Source organism: Micromesistius poutassou (assembly GCF_964030765.1).
Source record: "Micromesistius poutassou genome assembly, chromosome: 7".
In the NCBI taxonomy this organism is placed as follows: Eukaryota; Metazoa; Chordata; class Actinopteri; order Gadiformes; family Gadidae; genus Micromesistius; species Micromesistius poutassou.
Genome location: NC_140277.1, coordinates 17,945,526 through 17,963,504, shown reverse-complemented (window position 1 = coordinate 17,963,504; position 17,979 = coordinate 17,945,526). Strand labels below are relative to the sequence as shown.

General features: G+C 46.9%; 3 protein-coding genes across 5 annotated transcripts in view; all 3 read right to left on the bottom strand.

The window, feature by feature from the left end:
* The window catches only part of LOC311350680 (NLR family CARD domain-containing protein 3-like), a 132,159-nt gene that overhangs the window by 27,761 nt on the left and 86,419 nt on the right, over positions 1–17,979 (bottom strand).
* On the bottom strand, positions 1,559–6,132 carry LOC311350688 (protein NLRC3-like; the record flags this gene model as incomplete). 3 transcript variants are annotated; one of them, XM_084470752.1, is made up of 5 exons in its annotated part: positions 5,996–6,132; positions 4,067–5,861; positions 2,717–2,890; positions 2,219–2,392; positions 1,559–2,050 (listed from the first exon to the last, which is right to left on the bottom strand). In XM_084470752.1, the coding sequence occupies exons 1-5, from the start codon at positions 6,039–6,041 to the stop codon at positions 1,963–1,965; spliced, it is 2,277 nt and encodes a 758-aa protein (XP_084326878.1). In that variant the 5' UTR covers positions 6,042–6,132. The 3 variants fall into 3 exon arrangements, with proteins under 3 accessions (XP_084326878.1, XP_084326879.1, XP_084326880.1); XM_084470753.1 differs by lacking the exons at positions 1,559–2,050; positions 2,219–2,392; positions 2,717–2,890 and adding an exon at positions 3,082–3,345; XM_084470754.1 differs by lacking the exons at positions 1,559–2,050; positions 2,219–2,392; positions 2,717–2,890 and having other exon boundaries at positions 4,063–5,861.
* The window catches only part of LOC311350070 (NLR family CARD domain-containing protein 3-like), a 61,976-nt gene continuing 58,449 nt past the window's right edge, over positions 14,453–17,979 (bottom strand). The window contains exon 10 of the mRNA XM_084470108.1: positions 14,453–15,686. Coding sequence (XP_084326234.1) covers positions 15,138–15,686 — 549 coding nt within the window. The 3' untranslated portion in view covers positions 14,453–15,137. The remainder of the gene's footprint in view (positions 15,687–17,979) is intronic.

Genomic DNA, 17,979 nt, shown 5'->3' with positions numbered 1-17,979 from the left:
ATAATATTTGTGTGTGTGTGTGTGTGTGTGTGTGTGTGTGTGTGTGTGTGTGTGTGTGTGTGTCAATACAACTGACTCAGAGAGACTGAGATACCATCATCTAAAAACCCAAACCCAGGGAGGAGGTCCTCCTGGGTGAAGGAGGTCCTGAAGGTGTGGATGTGTGTCAGTGTGTCTGAGGACCCTCCTCCACCTGGGGACACTCTGTAGAAGGACAGAGTGCCAGCAGGCCGGTCCAGATACACTCCTACTCTGTTAGAGCCAGCGGGGGGGAGACGGATGGAGGTTGGTATATTGTTGTGCCTGGCAGTGTAACGATCATCATTACACCAAAGACTCCAGGACTTGTTGTTCCCTCCAATCCAGCTGTCATCACCATCTCCTCTCCTTGTGATTCCTCTGTATGTCACTCCCACATAAACACCTCCTTCCCTCTCTACCTCCCAGTAACAGCGACCAGTCAGACCCTCTCTTCCCAACACCTGGCCCCAGTGGTCAAATCTCTCTGGGTGATCAGGATGCCACTGCTCTTTATCCTGCGTCACCTTTCTGTTGTCCTCAGACAGAGATAGTTCTCTCTGGGCTGTGTTTGGGTCCAGTGTGAGTTCACAGGCATCTGAGGGGAGAACAAGACACCGTTACCAGGGCCGGTTCTACACTGAATTGTGCCCTAGGCGAGTACATCCAAGCAACTCATAGGAACGAGGTCTTAAAGAGGACATATTATGGTGTTTTCTCAACAAGTAAACATAGCATATGAGTTCAGGAAAACATGTTTTTGAAGCTGTTTGCTGGAAATAGCTTCTGGGAAACAAAATCTCTCCTACCGCTATTCCCCTCTGTTTCAGTCCCTTCACAATGTGCTGTTTCTGGTGTCTGTAGCCTTCATGCAAATGAGCTGCTGCCCATTGACCAATCAGCTGTCAGAGTGAACCAAAGCATTGAGGAGAAGTGATTGTTGCCGTTTGAGGACTCCCTGAGCTCTATATCTATATAATAATAATAATAATACATTATATAACATATAGGTATCTATATAATATAATATCTAATATCAGGGCCAAAAGCTATGTGTGCCTCTGATGATATTTTGAATCATAAAGACTGCGTGCCTTGCGTTGCGTGAACGTGGGACCATAACCAGCCCTTAACAGTCCTCCACTCTCTGTTCCCTACAGGCTGCTTGTTCCCGCCGCCGTCCTGATTGTGGGCGGGGCATCGGATATTGTTGTTATTATTATATCCTACCTTATCTCCTAAACAATGTAAGACCTTCCTTGTGTTTCCCTGAATGAAAAGCAATCGGGGGGCGTCCTGTCTGGGCCTTAGATCTACTAAAGCACTGGTCCTGTCTGGGCCTTAGATCTACTAAAGCACTGGTCCTGTCTGGGCCTTAGATCTACTAAAGCACTGGTCCTGTCTGGGCCTTAGATCTACTAAAGCACTGGTCCTGTCTGGGCCTTAGATCTACTAAAGCACTGGTCCTGTCTGGGCCTTAGATCTACTAAAGCACTGGTCCTGTCTGGGCCTTAGATCTACTAAAGCTGGCCAGCTGAAGGCTACACTGTCTATGTGACCGATGTGAGTCAATCAAAACAAAGACCCAGACCGCGCTGAGGAAACGGGTGGAGCTGGGATGGGGGGGGGGTCCTTGCTGGGCGGCCCTCACACGTAGCATCAGAGCTCTGGGGGTTAATTTAGAACCCTGCACACGGGGGTCAAACTTGCACACGTTTCAGCCCTCGTACGGCTGGCCGCTCACGGTTAATATTTCTTAATACTGCGTAACATTCACTAGGAAGCAAATATCAAACGAGAACGAAATATAGCTTCTTCTAGAATATAATTATTATACATCAACAGTTTGATGAAGGTGATGTCCACCATCATCTTCATTCCCAGGATGATTTGACTGAACCGACGTCACCTCCTGCTGTGTGGATGGACTTTCCATCTCTATAGTTAGTGTGTGTTGAGATGAATCAAACTAAACAGACACTTACACTTCTTTAGAGCTGGTTTCATCCTCCGCTCTCCACCGTGCTCCACACTGGGGAGACAAAGAGAGAGCAGCATGTTGTCTTTAGACAGGGAAACATTATTCCCATGTTAACAAAGAGAGAGCAGCATGTTGTCTTTAGACAGGAAAACGTTATTCACATGTTAACAAAGAGAGAGCAGCATGTTGTCCCTGAGTGGTGAGCTGTCCTATCCATACCTGAGAGTGTCCAGTCTCCAGCGTGTATTCTCCAGCAGAGCAGAGAGCAGCGCAGCTCCTGAGTCTCCTGGGTTATTGTAGCTCAGGTCCAGCTCTCTCAGATGGGAGGGGTTGGAGCTCAGAGCTGAGGCCAGAGAAGCACAGCCTTCCTTTGTGACCAGGCAGCCAGACAACCTACACACACACACATGCACACACACACACGCATGTTGAACCATTGTGTAAACATGTCTTGTCAACAGGGAAAAGACCAGTATAAATGTATTGGCGAGAGTCAACAGCTATTCAGTCTATGGTTAGAACGTCCAAAAAATAATTCCTCAACAATCCAACATTTTAACTAAGAACTTCACCTTAAACAGTAATTTACACATTGAATAACTGAATAATATAACAAATCTTATCATATCATCAAAAATGGCGACTTGAAATCGGTCAAATCGGTCTTCTGATTTGGAACCTTGTGGTGTAACTGTTTGCACATTGATTGAAACTGACCTGAGAGTTTCCAGTGTACAGTGTGGACTCCCCAGTCCAGCAGAGAGCCGCTTCACTCCTGAATCTTGCAGATCATTGGTACTCAGGTCCAGCTCTCTCAGACTAGAGGAGTTGGAGCTGAGAACTGAGGCCAGAGCTTCACAGCATCTCTCTGACAGATGACAGCCATTCAGCCTTCACACAAAATAAAGTAAAAACAAATGTATTGTATATTATTATTAGATTATATTCTTGTATTTTTTCATTGTAGTAGTCGACCGATATATCAGCCGACCGATATAATGGGCCTATATTTGCGTTTTTTACGTGTATCCGCATTGGCCGATTTATTGGCCAACTCAGCCCAAGTGAAGGAGTTCAAGTACCTCAGGGTCTTGTTCGCGAATGAGGGTATGATGGAGTGTGAGATTGGCCGGAGAATCTGAGCAGCGGGGGCGGTATTGCGTTCGCTCTACCGAACTGTTGTGACGAAAAGAGAGCTGAGCCGCAAGGCAAAGCTCTCGATCTACTGGTCGATCTTTGTTCCTATCCTCACCTATGGTCATGAGGGATGGGTGATGACCGAAAGGACGAGATCATGGGTACAAGCGACCAAGATGAGTTTTCTCAGGAGGGTGGCTGGCTTCTCCCTTAGGGATAGGGTGAGAAGTTCAGTTATCCGGGAGGAACTCGGATTAAAGCTAATGCTCCTCTGCTTAGAAAGGAGTCAGTTGAGGTGCTAAGGGCATCTGGTAAGGATGCCCACTGGGCGCCTCCTTAGGGAGGGGTTCCAGGCACGACCAGTGGGGAGGAGACCTCGGGGAAGACCCAGGACTAGGTGGAGGGATTATATCTCAACACTGGCCTGGGAACGCCTCAGGATCCCCCCGTCAGGACTGGTCAATGTGGCCCGGGAAAGGGAAGTCTGGGGCCCCCTGCTTGAGCTGCTGCCCCCGCAACCCGACCCCAGATAAGCGGGTTAACGATGAGGATGATGAGTTTGAGGCATTGGCTGATTTTTTTTCACAGACCTTATTATTTAAAATTTTTCCCGGCATGATTTACAGACAGTTCAATAAATGTTCACTTTTTAAATTGAGACTTGTAACATTTGTTATCATAATTGTGTCATAATTGATTTTTATGATGTAAATTCAGGGAGTAAATGTCTGTAATGTCTGTTAGATGTAAATCTAAGTATCGGCTCCAAATATCGGCTCAAGAAAATAGGTATTGTCGTATCGGTCATTGGCTAAGTGCTGATGGAAAAAAATCTGTATCGGTGTCGGCCCTAAAAAATCCATATTGGTCAATCCCTAGTAGTATGTATATTTTGTTGTGTATTGTAATACATGTTATTAGTGAACTTACAGAGATGTTTTGGAGGCTTTGACCACTGGCAGCAGCCTCAGAAGACCCTCCTCTGAAGCGTATTTCTTCAGGTCAAACACGTCCAGCTCCTCTTCTGATGTCAGTAAGATGAAGACCAGAGCTGACCACTGAACAGGCAAGAGAGATTTTCTGGAGAGACTTCCTGATGTCAGGAACTGTTGGATCTCCTCCACTAGAGAATGGTCATTCAGCTCATTCAGACAGTAGAACAGATTGATGCTTCTCTCTGGAAAGAGATCTCCACTTAACTTCTCCTTGATGAAATTGAGAGATTTCTGATTGGTCTGTGAGCTACTTCTTGTCTGTCCCAGCAGGCCTCGTAGGAGCCTCTGATTGGTCTCCAGAGAGAGGCCCAGGAGGAAGCGGAGGAACAAGTCCAGGTGTCCATTCTCACTCTGTAAGGCCTTGTCCACAGCACTCTGGTAAAAGAGATCTGATTTATTTCCAAATAAATAAGACATCCAGGTTAGTTTTTCTTTTGAGAGCAGATTGACACCAGTGTTGATGAAGGACATGAAGACATAAAGGGCAGCCAGAAACTCCTGGATGCTCAGATGGACAAAGCAGAACACCTTGTCCTGGTACAGCCCACACTCCTCTTTAAAGATCTGGGTGAACACTCCTGAGTACACTGAGGCTGCTCTGATATCGATGTCACACTCTGCCAGGTCTGCCTCGTAGAAGATCAGGTTGCCTTTCTCCAGCTGGTTAAAAGCCAGTTTTCCCAGAGAAACAATGATTTTCCTGCTCTCTGAACTCCAGTGTGGATCTGTTTCAGCTTTCCCATGATACTTCCTGTCCCCCTGTATGGACTGAACACTCAGGAAGTGACTGTACATCTGAGTCATGGTCTTGGGCACCTCTTCTCCTGTCTGGGTTGTTTTGAAGAAGTCCTCCAGAACTGTAGCAGTGATCCAACAGAAGACTGGGATGTGACACATGATGTGGAGGCTTCGTGACGTCTTGACATGGGAGATGATTTTACCGGCCAGCATCTCGTCTCTGAATCTCTTCCTGAAGTACTCCGTCTTCTGTGGGTCGGTGAACCCTCTCACCTCTGTCACCATGTCAACACACTCAGCAGGGATCTGATTGGCTGCTGCAGGGCGTGTGGTTATCCAGATGTGAGCGGAGGGAAGCAGGTTGCCCCTGATGATGTTTGTCAGCAGCACGTCCACCGAGGTGGACTCTGTGACATCGGTCCAGATCGGGTTGTTCTGGAAGTCCAGAGGAGGTCGACACTCATCCAGACCATCCAAGATGAAGACAACTTGGAACCGGTCGTATTTGTAGATTCCTGCTTCTTTGGTTTCAGTAAAGAAGTGATGAAGAAGTTCCAATAAGCTAAACTTTTTATCTTTCAGTAAATTCAGCTCTCTGAAAGTGAGAGGAAATGTGAAGTGTATGTTGTGGTTGGTTTTGCCTTCAGCCCAGTCCAGTGTAAACTTGTGTGTTAAGACGGTTTTACCAATGCCGGCCACTCCAGTTGTCATCATTGTCCTGATTGGTTGATCTTTTCCAGGTAAGGGTTTAAAGATGTCTTGACATCTGATTGGTGTTTCCTCCCTGGCTGGTTTCCTGGAAGCGGTTTCAATCAGTCTGACCTCATGTTCCTTGTTGACCTCTCCACTGCCTCTCTCTGTGATGTAGAGCTCTGTGTAGATCTCATTCAGAGGTCTTGGCTCTCCAGCTTTAGCGATTCCCTCAAACACACACTGGGTCTTCTCCTTCAGACGAGATTTGATTTTATGTTGGCACTCCTTAGCAACTGTTCCTAAATTAAGAAAACAACAGAAGAATATAAATATTAAAGATCACTTCTTTTTTTTCAAAATTAAAGTGTCTTTCTGTTACATTCCCAAAAAAAGAGTATATTCCTAATCTGTTTTCCAAATAAGAGTATCTTACTGCTCCTCAGTGTGTCGGCCATCTCCTCCAGCTTCAACTGCTTCATGCAGAGCAGTGTGATGTCTACCACTCCCTCTCTGGCGCGCCTCCTCTGCTCCTCTTCCTCACCATCCACCTCCTCCTCCTCCTCCCTCTGGCTCTCTGAGCATTGTGGGTAATCTGGGTAGAGAACCCTCCAGAGCTTCTCCACCTCCTTGTCTAGAAAAGCGTGTGCGTTCTTCTTGATCCGCTGGAACAAAACAAACATCAATGAGAACTTTACTGTGAACTAACTGAGGACATCAGAAGCGTCTGTCCTGGATTCACGTCCTGCTGGTCTGAAGAGGGAAGCCTGGAGACTGTTAGCTCCAGGAGAGATGTTGTTCACATGTCATTCATGACCAGTGGCGGCTGGTCAATAGAGGGCGCTAGGGCACCGCCCCTCTGTGAAATATGCACTCGAATATATCTGCCAACTTTGAATAAACTATTATACACACAAAATAAATCAACAAAAATACATAGCGTTTATCCTCGTTTAATTATGTGATAGACCGTACTTGCAACTGCCAGCAACCATTTAAATGCATCTGAACGTCAATGATTTGGGCTACGCTAGTTATTGGTCATTCGAAATAAAGCCCTCCTTCAGGTCAGGGGTGCCGGCCAAGTTGAAGTCAACATAAGCTCGCAAACTGTTTGCTGTCTATCAAGCAGAGACGGCTTTTCATTGGCGCAAAAAAAATCAGGCCAATGGTATGGCTTTTCTGTTTTTTTTATCACCACACGATTGGACAATTCAGCGAATCAATCAAATAGGCTACCTCCCTCAGCAATACTTGCGCAACACAACTACAGCAGAGAAGAGATGGATCGCTAACTAGGAGAGAGTTGTAAAAGCACTTTCCACCCATTTCAGTGGAGGAATTTGACTCCCCAAGCAATGTTATACTTAAAAGGAGCAAGAAAGTTACATATTAATTTAGTCTTTCGGCCTGTAACATATAAACAATATAAAGCAACTGTGCCATATTTCTAACTGCATTTGAAATAGCCATTGAGACACAAAAATGGATTCTATAGGACTGTGATCATGATTTGCCTCAATATCAATATCACATAATAACAGCAATGGGTAAGCTTGTAAGCTTGCCCAGGCCTGCAAGTCAGGATGTAGGCTATGAATCTGAATGAATAGTAGGTAATAGGTAATAGGTAGTGGCCATCTCCAAAATGCACCAGAATACAGGAAATCAAATCGACCAAATTCATTTTTTTCTATTACTGCGCCCCACCAACAATTTTCATCACCAGCCGCCACTGTTCATGACTGAACTCAGTGTTGTACATTTACACACCTTCAACTCTTTGTGTTGCTGCTGTTCAGACAGATCACTGGGAACCTTTGACCTCCTCTGGTGTCTGTGGAGAACACACACACACACACACACACACACACACACACACACACACACACACACACAAGTCCCGTTTTTTTATTGCAGAATAACAATATGTCATATTGGTTTAGACGAGATTACTGAATGTTGATGTACAGGCTCCAAAATAATTAGTTTATCCTGACCTTGTTCCTTTATTTATATATGAATCAATTTATCTATACCTTTTATTCTTCTCTTACATAGAATTTCATTGAAATTAAACTTGGAATGCTAATTTAGAACTACCGTGTTGACCTGAATATAAGACAAGGTTTCTTTCCTGGAATTGCGTCTGACAAAGTGTGGTTGTCTTGTGTTTGGTCTAGACTTTTAAAAGTCGATCTACATTCCGTCTTCCTGGTGATGAATGCCTTTCATTTGACCGACTCCTTGTGGTTCCATGCTGCTTCCCTTTCCCCGTAGGAGCTGGGCCCTAACAGTTACTGTACTTTGAGAGAAAGTCTCTTTGTTTGCTCTTTTCTTTGTTGCGGTGCGCAAGCAAGGTTTGGGGAAAACAAACAGTTTTAATTATTTTGATTTTCAAATAAAGTTATTTTCTCTATAAAAACTGATTTCATCTTCTTTTTCCAGAAACGACCCTTTAAAAAGCGGGGGTCGTATTTTGTCTTTTATCCAAAGAGACTTGTGACAGAAAGTGAGTGAGCTGGAGGTACGAGGAGCAGGGTCCTCTTGCTGAAAGACGTCAACTCCAGTAGTGCTCAGGCTGAAGAACAACTGATCCATATTCTGATGACAAGCCGGGGGAGAAACAGTTCTGATGAACTCAGATATGGGTCAGATATCAAGTGGTCTGTTTCATCGTCTGTTTGAAACTCCTACCTCTCCTCTCTGGAGGGGCGTCCATCTTTAAAGTTAGGAGGACGCTTCATAGAGCGGTCACTCTTCATGGAGACACAGCTGGGTCCAGGGGAGTCTGCTCTCTCCTGCTGCTCTGGGCTTCAACACAACACACACACACACACACACACACACACACACACACACACACACACACACACACACACACACACACACACACACACACACACACACACACACACACACACACACACACACACACACACAAAGAGCAGGTGAACATCACTATAAACACTGCTCTGATTATTGGATGTGAACTCTAGAGAGACAACACTGAATCAACAGAGTTTGAAGGTCCACAACTATTTATTTTCTCCTGCCTTGTTGCGTCTGATCAGTAGAGTCTGAAAACAACCAACTGGTCTGTTTTCATCGTCTGTTTGAAACTCCTACCTCTCCTTTCTGGAGGGGCGTCCATCTTTAAAGTTAGGAGGACGGTTCATAGAGCGGTCACTCTTCATGGAGACACAGCTGGGTCCAGAGGAGTCTGCTCTCTGCCCTGGGCTTCAACACACACACACACACACACACACACACACACACACACACACACACACACACACACACACACACACACACACACACACAGCTTTTACTCAGACTAAAGATGGTGTCATCACTGCTGAGCTCTGAGATGGACAACAGTCACAGACAGTGAGAGATCCTCTTCTTACCTCTCAGCTTTGCTCTGGCGGCCATGTTCCCCAGACAGAGTGGTCTTAGAGGTAGGACCCCCCTCCTCTCTCTCCTCATCCATAGTAGACCGGAGACCTGTAGTCCTACACAAACACAACATGTTGTTTTCCTACGGTCACTCAGCGTTCATTAAGGTGAGTAAGACGGTTCTATCAGGACCTGTGGAGGGAAGCCAGCAGCAGACACACACTGAGAGGAGGTTTCTAACTTGGCCTCACGCTGCTGTACACCAGAGTGGCCACCAGGGGGCACTCGGGAGCCAACCATAGAGTGGCTCAGTCCCGCCCACCTCATGCGTCACGCCTCGACCATAAAAACTGAACAAGTTGACTGGTGGTCGTCAGAGCATTTCTGGTGCGTTAAGCAACAACAACTAGTTAGCTAGCAATACATGATGGAGAATGGCTGGCTCTAACTAATTATACCAAATGGTTTCCAACATATTTGCAATAGCCCAGAAAAATTACCAAATTTAAGATCCAATAGAAAAAAACACATTTTATAATCTTCGAAATAGGTTTAAACACACACACACACACACACACACACACATATATATATATATATCTTCCTATGAAGTATTACATTTGGTTTGTTAACAAGACACACATACACAAACACACACATATTTATATGAAGTTTAAAATACTTTACCTTATGTTTTCAGTTGTTGGTGTTGTGGTATGAAAAGATGAAAGCATCCAGGTGTCCTGTCCTCCTGTGGGAGGCTGCAGGTCAACTGAGGAGACTTCAAACCTCTGAGCTGAACTCCTCCATGATGCTGGCTGAAGACCAGCCGCTTCAAAGGTCGGCTTCATAGCAGGCCTGCATTCATTAATGATTGACTAAAGATACAAACAAAACACATTGCGATAGAACCAACATGACATGCCCATTTCATTATATGTTAGGATAAACGACTCTAAACTCTAGAAAGAAAGAGTTTAATGAGTTTTTCATGTCTGTGTTTTAAATGAACGTCTTCCTTGTACAGTATTTCATCATTCTTCTGTAGGCGCTCCTCCTGTTGTCTTTCTTCACCAAAATGTAAAGTTTTCTGTGCAATTGAATAAGTCAATAATATGAATCTAATATACCCCCCCCCGACCCCCCCTTAACCCACCATTACCCATAACCCCCAACCTCCCCCTGATTGGCTGCTGGGAGCGGGTTGAATCCCACCCCTTTCACCCACCATTACCCATAACCCCCAACCTCCCCCTGATTGGCTGCTGGGAGCAGGTTAAGTAGATGATTAAAGATAAGGGAACTCCACAACAAATATCCTCAACTATATGAAGACATTAATGATTACGTACCAACGGGGAAGACATTACTATGTAAAACATCACATCAATCATATTAAAATGTTTAAAACGTCATTCTAAATTAATATTATGAAGCACCAGGGAGGCATTTTCAAAAGTCATCATCTCTCTTGATTTATTGTAATCTCTATTTCTTAGACTTTTGTTTCTGCTCTGATGTATTTTGAACGGTTTTATATGAAGCACATGAAGTCGCCTAACGCTGTACGTTCTGATAGAATCCCTGATAGAAACCAATAGAAGACCCTGATAGAAACCAATAGAAGACCCTGATAGAAACCAATAGAAACCAATAGAAGACCCTGATAGAAACCAATAGAAACCAATAGAAGACCCTGATAGAAACCAATAGAAGACCCTGATAGAAACCAATAGAAGACCCTGATAGAAACCAATAGAAGGATAGAAACCAATAGAAGACCCTGATAGAAACCAATAGAAGGATAGAAACCAATAGAAGGCCCTGATAGAAACCAATAGAAGGCCCTGATAGAAACCAATAGAAGGCCCTGATAGAAACCAATAGAAACCAATAGAAGGATAGAAATCAATATAGAACACTGACGGAGTACTGACAGAGTACTGACGGTGTACTGACGGTACTGACGGAGTACTGACGGTGTACCTTGATACCTTGACACCATATATAGGGAATATGGAGTGGTGATGACCGTTGTTTGCGGTCTTAACTGTATACAACAACTTAACGGTGAATCACGGTGCCTCGTACTGCTGCTAACGCCACAAGCCGTCCACTCTTGACTTGAACCCGTTCATACCATCACTCATGATCACAGTCTCAGGGAGGGAGCTCCAACCGGCTACGACTCTTTGGCTGAAGAACCAGCCTCGCATGTCGAGACTGAACCGCTGCTCCTGAATCCTCTGACTGTGGCCCCTGGCCCCTGTGTGCTGTGGCCCCTGTGTGCTGTGGCCCCTGTGTGCTGTGGCCCCTGGCCCCTGTGTGCTGTGGCCCCTGTGTGCTGTGGCCCCTGTGTGCTGTGGCCCCTGGCTCCTGTGTGCTGTGGCCCCTGTGTGCTGTGGCCCCTGGCCCCTGTGTGCTGTGGCCCCTGTGTGCTGTGGCCCCTGTGTGCTGTGGCCCCTGTGTGCTGTGGCCCCTGGCCCCTGTGTGCTGTGGCCCCTGTGTGCTGTGGCCCCTGTGTGCTGTGGCCCCTGGCTCCTGTGTGCTGTGGCCCCTGTGTGCTGTGGCCCCTGGCCCCTGTGTGCTGTGGCCCCTGTGTGCTGTGGCCCCTAGCCCCTGTGTGCTGTGGCCCCTAGCCCCTGTGTGCTGTGGCCCCTGTGTGCTGTGGCCCCTGGCCCCTGTGTGCTGTGCCCCCTGTGTGCTGTGGCCCCTGTGTGCTGTGGCCCCTGGCCCCTGTGTGCTGTGGCCCCTGGCCCCTGTGTGCTGTGGCCCCTGTGTCCTGTGGCCCCTGTGTGCTGTGGCCCCTGGCCCCTGTGTGCTGTGGCCCCTGTGTGCTGTGGCCCCTGTGTGCTGTGGCCCCTGGCCCCTGTGTGCTGTGGTCGTTGGCTCAGTTCCGTCCATACCATTCCTGATCTTATGAACTTGTATCATGTCACCGTGGTCGCCTGTGCATCAGTGACGGTAGTCTGAGGCTGGAGAGACGTTCTCCATGAGGGAGGGGGGCGTGGCACTAGCTTCGTAGCTCGTCGTTGGGTCTTCTCCACCTCTTGGCTGTCAGATTGATACCGTGGAGACCAGATTACATTCCATTACTCTAAGTGGGGTCTGACCATGGCAGAGAACGGACTAGGCTGTTACTGACTTACTGACTTGTTACTGACTACTGACTTACTGACCGTGTACTGACCGTACTGACGGTGTCCTGACCGTACTGACCGTGTCCTGACGGTGTACTGACGGAGTACTGACGGTGTCCTGACCTTACTGACGGAGTACTGACGGTGTACTGACCTTACTGACGGTGTACTGACCTTACTGACGGTGTACTGACGGTGTCCTGACCTTACTGACGGTGTACTGACCTTACTGACGGTGTACTGACCTTACTGACGGTGTACTGACCTTACTGACGGTGTACTGACCTTACTGACAGTGTACTGACCTTACTGACGGTGTACTGACCTTACTGACGGTGTCCTGACCTTACTGACAGTGTACTGACCTTACTGACGGTGTACTGACCTTACTGACGGTGTACTGACCTTACTGACGGTGTCCTGGCGGTGTCAACATGTTTAACGAGGCCTACCTGGTACACAACGGTGACACACACAGCGTGTCTGTCTTCTTTGCGGGAATCATTTCTACGTTTCAGATGCAGGAGTGAGGCTGAAGACAGCGAGGCCGACTCAGAGCAGGGTTCCCGCTGTGGGTCCAGCGCTCTGCACAGAGGCTGCTGAGCGCTGACAGAGGGCTGACGTCTGAACACCGAGCTGGAGTCTGGGATGGGACCCCATGAGGGATGGGGACACAAGGGTTCAGCCCCCTGGCCGCGCACAGACCCCCTGTTGAGGGGGAGCCCGCCTCCAGACCAGGACTAGGACCAGACCAGGAGGAGGACCAGACCAGGAGGAGGACCGGACCAGGAGGAGGACCAGGAGGAGGACCAGACCAGGAGGAGGACCAGACCAGGAGGAGGGCCAGACCAGGAGGAGGACTGGACCAGGAGGAGGACCAGACCAGGAGGAGGACCAGGAGGAGGACCAGACCAGGAGGAGGACCAGACCAGGAGGAGGACCAGGAGGAGGACCAGACCAGGAGGAGGACCAGACCAGGAGGAGGACTAGACCAGGAGGAGGACCAGACCAGGAGGAGGACCAGACCAGGAGGAGGAGGACTAGACCAGGAGGGTTCAGTGTCTGGGGCCGATCACATCGTTAGGGTTAGGTGTCTGGGTCAGGGGTCTGGGTTAGGGTTAGGGGTCTGGGTTAGGGTTAGGGGTCTGGGTTAGGGTTAGGGGTCTGGGTTAGGGTTAGGGTTAGGGTTAGGTGTCTGGGTTAGGGTTAGGTGTTAGGGTTAGGTGTCTGGACTCGGGTTGGGGTTAGGGTTAGGTGTCTGGGTTAGGGGGTTAGGTGTCTGGGTTAGGTGTCTGGACTCGGGTTGGGGTTAGGGTTAGGTGTCTGGGTTAGGGTTAGGGGTCTGGGTTAGGGTTAGGGGTCTGGACTCGGGTTAGGGTTAGGTGTCTGGGTTAGGGTTAGGGTTAGGGTTAGGTGTCTGGACTCGGGTTAGGGGTTAGGGTTAGGTGTCTGGACTCGGGTTGGGGTTAGGGTTAGGTGTCTGGGTTAGGGTTAGGGGTCTGGGTTAGGGGTCTGGACTCGGGTTAGGGTTAGGTGTCTGGGTTAGGGTTAGGGTTAGGGTTAGGTGTCTGGACTCGGGTTAGGGGTTAGGGTTAGGTGTCTGGACTCGGGTTGGGGTTAGGGTTAGGTGTCTGGGTTAGGGTTAGGGGTCTGGGTTAGGGGTCTGGACTCGGGTTAGGGTTAGGTGTCTGGGTTAGGGTTAGGGTTAGGGTTAGGTGTCTGGACTTGGGTTAGGGGTTAGGGTTAGGTGTCTGGACTCGGGTTAGGGGTTAGGGTTAGGTGTCTGGACTCGGGTTAGGGGTATGGGTTAGGTTTTTGTATGTGATTCTGTTTTGTAGGTCCATGACCCTGGGTGCACTGGCACACCATCTCCCAATGCTTTTATTTAGTTTTTTCTTTTTTTATATATAGACGTGTATAAAAGTATTAAATGTTTTTTCATTTTTCTGTTTAAAAAAAACGTAATAAAAACAGGGGAAGAGAAGGGGGAGCAGGAGGAGCAGGAGGAGCAGCAGCTGGGGTCTGAGGAGGCGCGGAGCAAAAGTAAGGTGAGTATTTTTGTTGTTTTTGTGAAATGAATAAAAAGAAGTGGGAGAGATCCACACACACACACACACACACACACACACACACACACACACACACACACACACACACACACACACACACACACACACACACACACACACACACACACACACACACACACACACACACACTCAGACCCATCCATACACATCCTCTCATAAATAATAAATCATCAAAAATAATAATTAAAACGCATGTATATGAATAAATAAAGAATATAGGATAAAAAGTTTTGGATAAAAAAGGAAGCACACTGCAATCTAAAATTCATGTTAAGATATGCAGGAAGTCCTTTTAATTAAAACCATGCACACACACATATATATATATATATATATATATATGTAAAACAAATAATATATAAATAGATATAAAATTCAGAAACACTAAAAACACGTGGATAAAAGATAAAAAGTGCTAAAATAAGTGCCAAGGTAAGAAAATACATTTAATACACTATCTATCCAGATTCATAACCTCAGTACATTTAATACACTATCTATCCCGATCCATGACCCTGCTTGTTTCAGTCAAGTTAAGGACTGTTTAAATCATCATCCTAAATCAAATCAACATCAACATAATATAAAGCGACATGACTGTGTTTGTACAAGAATAATAAAGTGGTTGATACAAATATACTACAGAATTTACCAATAGAGCGATCACTAAAGATAGAAATGTAATAATTACTGATAACTGAGCAATTTATTGAGCATCACTGAAAACAAACCTTTTTAAAATAGCTTTCATCATCAAACTCTCCTCATCTGAACAATGAATCTTTCTAACTGTAGAGGAAGCTCAATGCATAATACTTTTAATAACTGTAGAGGAAGCCAAAGATATGATATTGAGGATAATGAATTCCCTATTGCATAAAAAAAAGTTTTGGAGTTAAAAAAAACAACAGAACGTGTGTGTGTGTGTGTGTGTGTGTGTGTGTGTGTGTCAATACAACTGACTCAGAGAGACTGAGATACTAGAAGTCGTAAACCCAAACCCAGGGAGGAGGTCCTCCTGGGTGAAGGAGGTCCTGAAGGTGTGGATGTGTGTCAGTGTGTCTGAGGAGCCTCCTCCCCCTGGGGACACTCTGTAGAAGGACAGAGTGCCAGCAGGCCGGTCCAGATACACTCCTACTCTGTTAGAGCCAGCGGGGGGGAGACGGATGGCTGTTGCTATATTGTTGTGCTGGGCAGTGTAACGGTCATCATAACACCAAAGACACCAGGACTTGTTGTTCCCTCCAATCCTGCTGTCATCACCCCCTCCTCTCCTTGTGATTCCTCTGTATGTCACTCCTACTTTAACCTCTCCTTCTCTCTCTACCTCCCAGTAACAGCGACCAGTCAGACCCTCTCTTCCCAACACCTGGACCCAGTAGTCAAACCTCTCTGGGTGACCAGGATACGGCTGCTGCTCTTTATCCCGCGTCACCTTTCTGTTGTCCTCAGACAGAGAGAGTTCTCTGCAGGCTGTGTTTGGGTCCAGTGTGAGTTCACAGGCATCTGAGGGGAGAACAAGACACCGTTACCAGGGCCGGTTCTACACTGAATTGTGCCCTAGGAGAGACCGCGCCCGAGCGCCCCCCCCGCGCGCGCGATCGGGATGGGGGGGACGGTGGGGGGCGATCACAGGGTTGTCGGATATTAGCATCGGATATTGTCGTTATTATTATATCCTACCTTATCTCCTAAACAACGACAACCTTCCTTGTGTTTCCCTGAATGAAAAGCACTCGGGGCGTCCTGTCTGGGCCTTAGATCTACTAAAGCACTGGTCCTGTCTGGGCCTTAGATCTACTAAAGCACTGGTCCTGTCTGGGCCTTAGATCTACTAAAGCACTGGTCCTGTCTGGGCCTTAGATCTACTAAAGCACTGGTCCTGTCTGGGCCTTAGATCTACTAAATGGGATGGGGGGGGGGGGCGGGGGTCCTCGCTGGGCGGCCCTCACACGTAGCATCGGAGCTACAAATCATATTGGGTTAAAAATCATTTTGGCGGGTGTTCATAAAAACTTACTTTACGCCAGTTTGGCCGGTGATGCATGAGGCAATCTCAGAGCCACTCTACACGGCATTTCAGAATGTTAGTAAACAATAGCCGTAAGGACACTTCAGAATGTTAGTAAACAATAGCCGTAAGGACACTTCAGAATGTTAGTAAACAATAGCCGTAAGGACACTTCAGAATGTTAGTAAACAATAGCCGTAAGGACACTTCCGAATGTTAGTAAACAATAGCCGTAAGGACACTTCAGAATGTTAGTAAACAATAGCCGTAAGGACACTTCAGAATGTTAGTAAACAATAGCCGTAAGGACACTTCAGAATGTTAGTAAACAATAGCCGTAAGGACACTTCAGAATGTTAGTAAACAATAAGGACACTTCAGAATGTTAGTAAACAATAGCCGTAAGGACACTTCAGAATGTTAGTAAACAATAGCCGTAAGGACACTTCAGAATGTTAGTAAACAATAGCCGTAAGGACACTTCCGAATGTTAGTAAACAATAGCCGTAAGGACACTTCAGAATGTTAGTAAACAATAGCCGTAAGGACACTTCAGAATGTTAGTAAACAATAGCCGTAAGGACACTTCAGAATGTTAGTAAACAATAGCCGTAAGGACACTTCAGAATGTTAGTAAACAATAAGGACACTTCAGAATGTTAGTAAACAATAGCCGTAAGGACACTTCAGAATGTTAGTAAACAATAGCCGTAAGGACACTTCAGAATGTTAGTAAACAATAGCCGTAAGGACACTTCCGGGTGGCAGAACGCGAGCGGCTGCCACTGACCTGAAGCCATCCAGCCGGCTACTGTGAACATAGTTACATAGATAAAACCATTGTTGATCTGAAGTTGAAACGATGACGTAAACAATATTAATATAATATAATATAAGTTATATTTATATATATTAATGAGACGTCCTGTAGCACCCCGCAAGAAGAAAACCATTCATTCAAGCCATTGACTCTGTTTTCTGGATCGCTCTGCCCTGGTCAAATGACATGGAAGGGTCTGTTTACTAGTGGTGCCATCGGAGAACGCTTCGGCTTTTGCCACCCGGAAGAACGAATTGTGACGTCATGGTGAATTGTCGTACTGTTCTCGCTCCCTGGGCAGTACTGACTACATTTCCCATGAGCACTGTCGTGATGCTACGTGATGTTGTGTGGGGCGCGCCCCACTGGTGGGGAATAGAGACGTGCAGGTGGGGCGCGACAAACGGGAGGAAGTGTCACTGAAAACTCCATGTTTCTTATGGTAGGAGCGAAAGCTTGACAGTAGGGCTGGGCGATATGGGCCAAAAGTCATATCTCCTATTTTCAAGCAGAATGTCGATATAAGATATATATCAATATTTGTTCATGCAATAAAATAGGTGCCGTCGCCGCGCTCCAACTGGTCGTTCTATATCGGGGGCGCTGCGTCGCTGTGCTCGTTAACCTGCCTTGCCGATTGCAACTCAATCCTAAATTTGGGTGTAGGCCAGGGTAGCTAAACATTTTAAAATTAGTCAAAAACAGTCGGAGCAAGATGTTGCAAATGCATGTTTCGCGCTGAAGGGGATTTAAAAAAGTGAGGCGAGTGGTGGAAGAGCGGGGCCGGGGCAGAGTGTGTGTGAGCCAGAGGCAGAGCGGAGTGGAGAGAGATGAGCAGAGCAGAGTCCTGCACGCCTCTTATTTGCAAACCCGCACCCGTCCTTACCCGCAAAACTTAAAACCACATCCGACCCGTGTTCCGACAGTAGCGCAAATTACATTCCGCACCCGACCAGACCC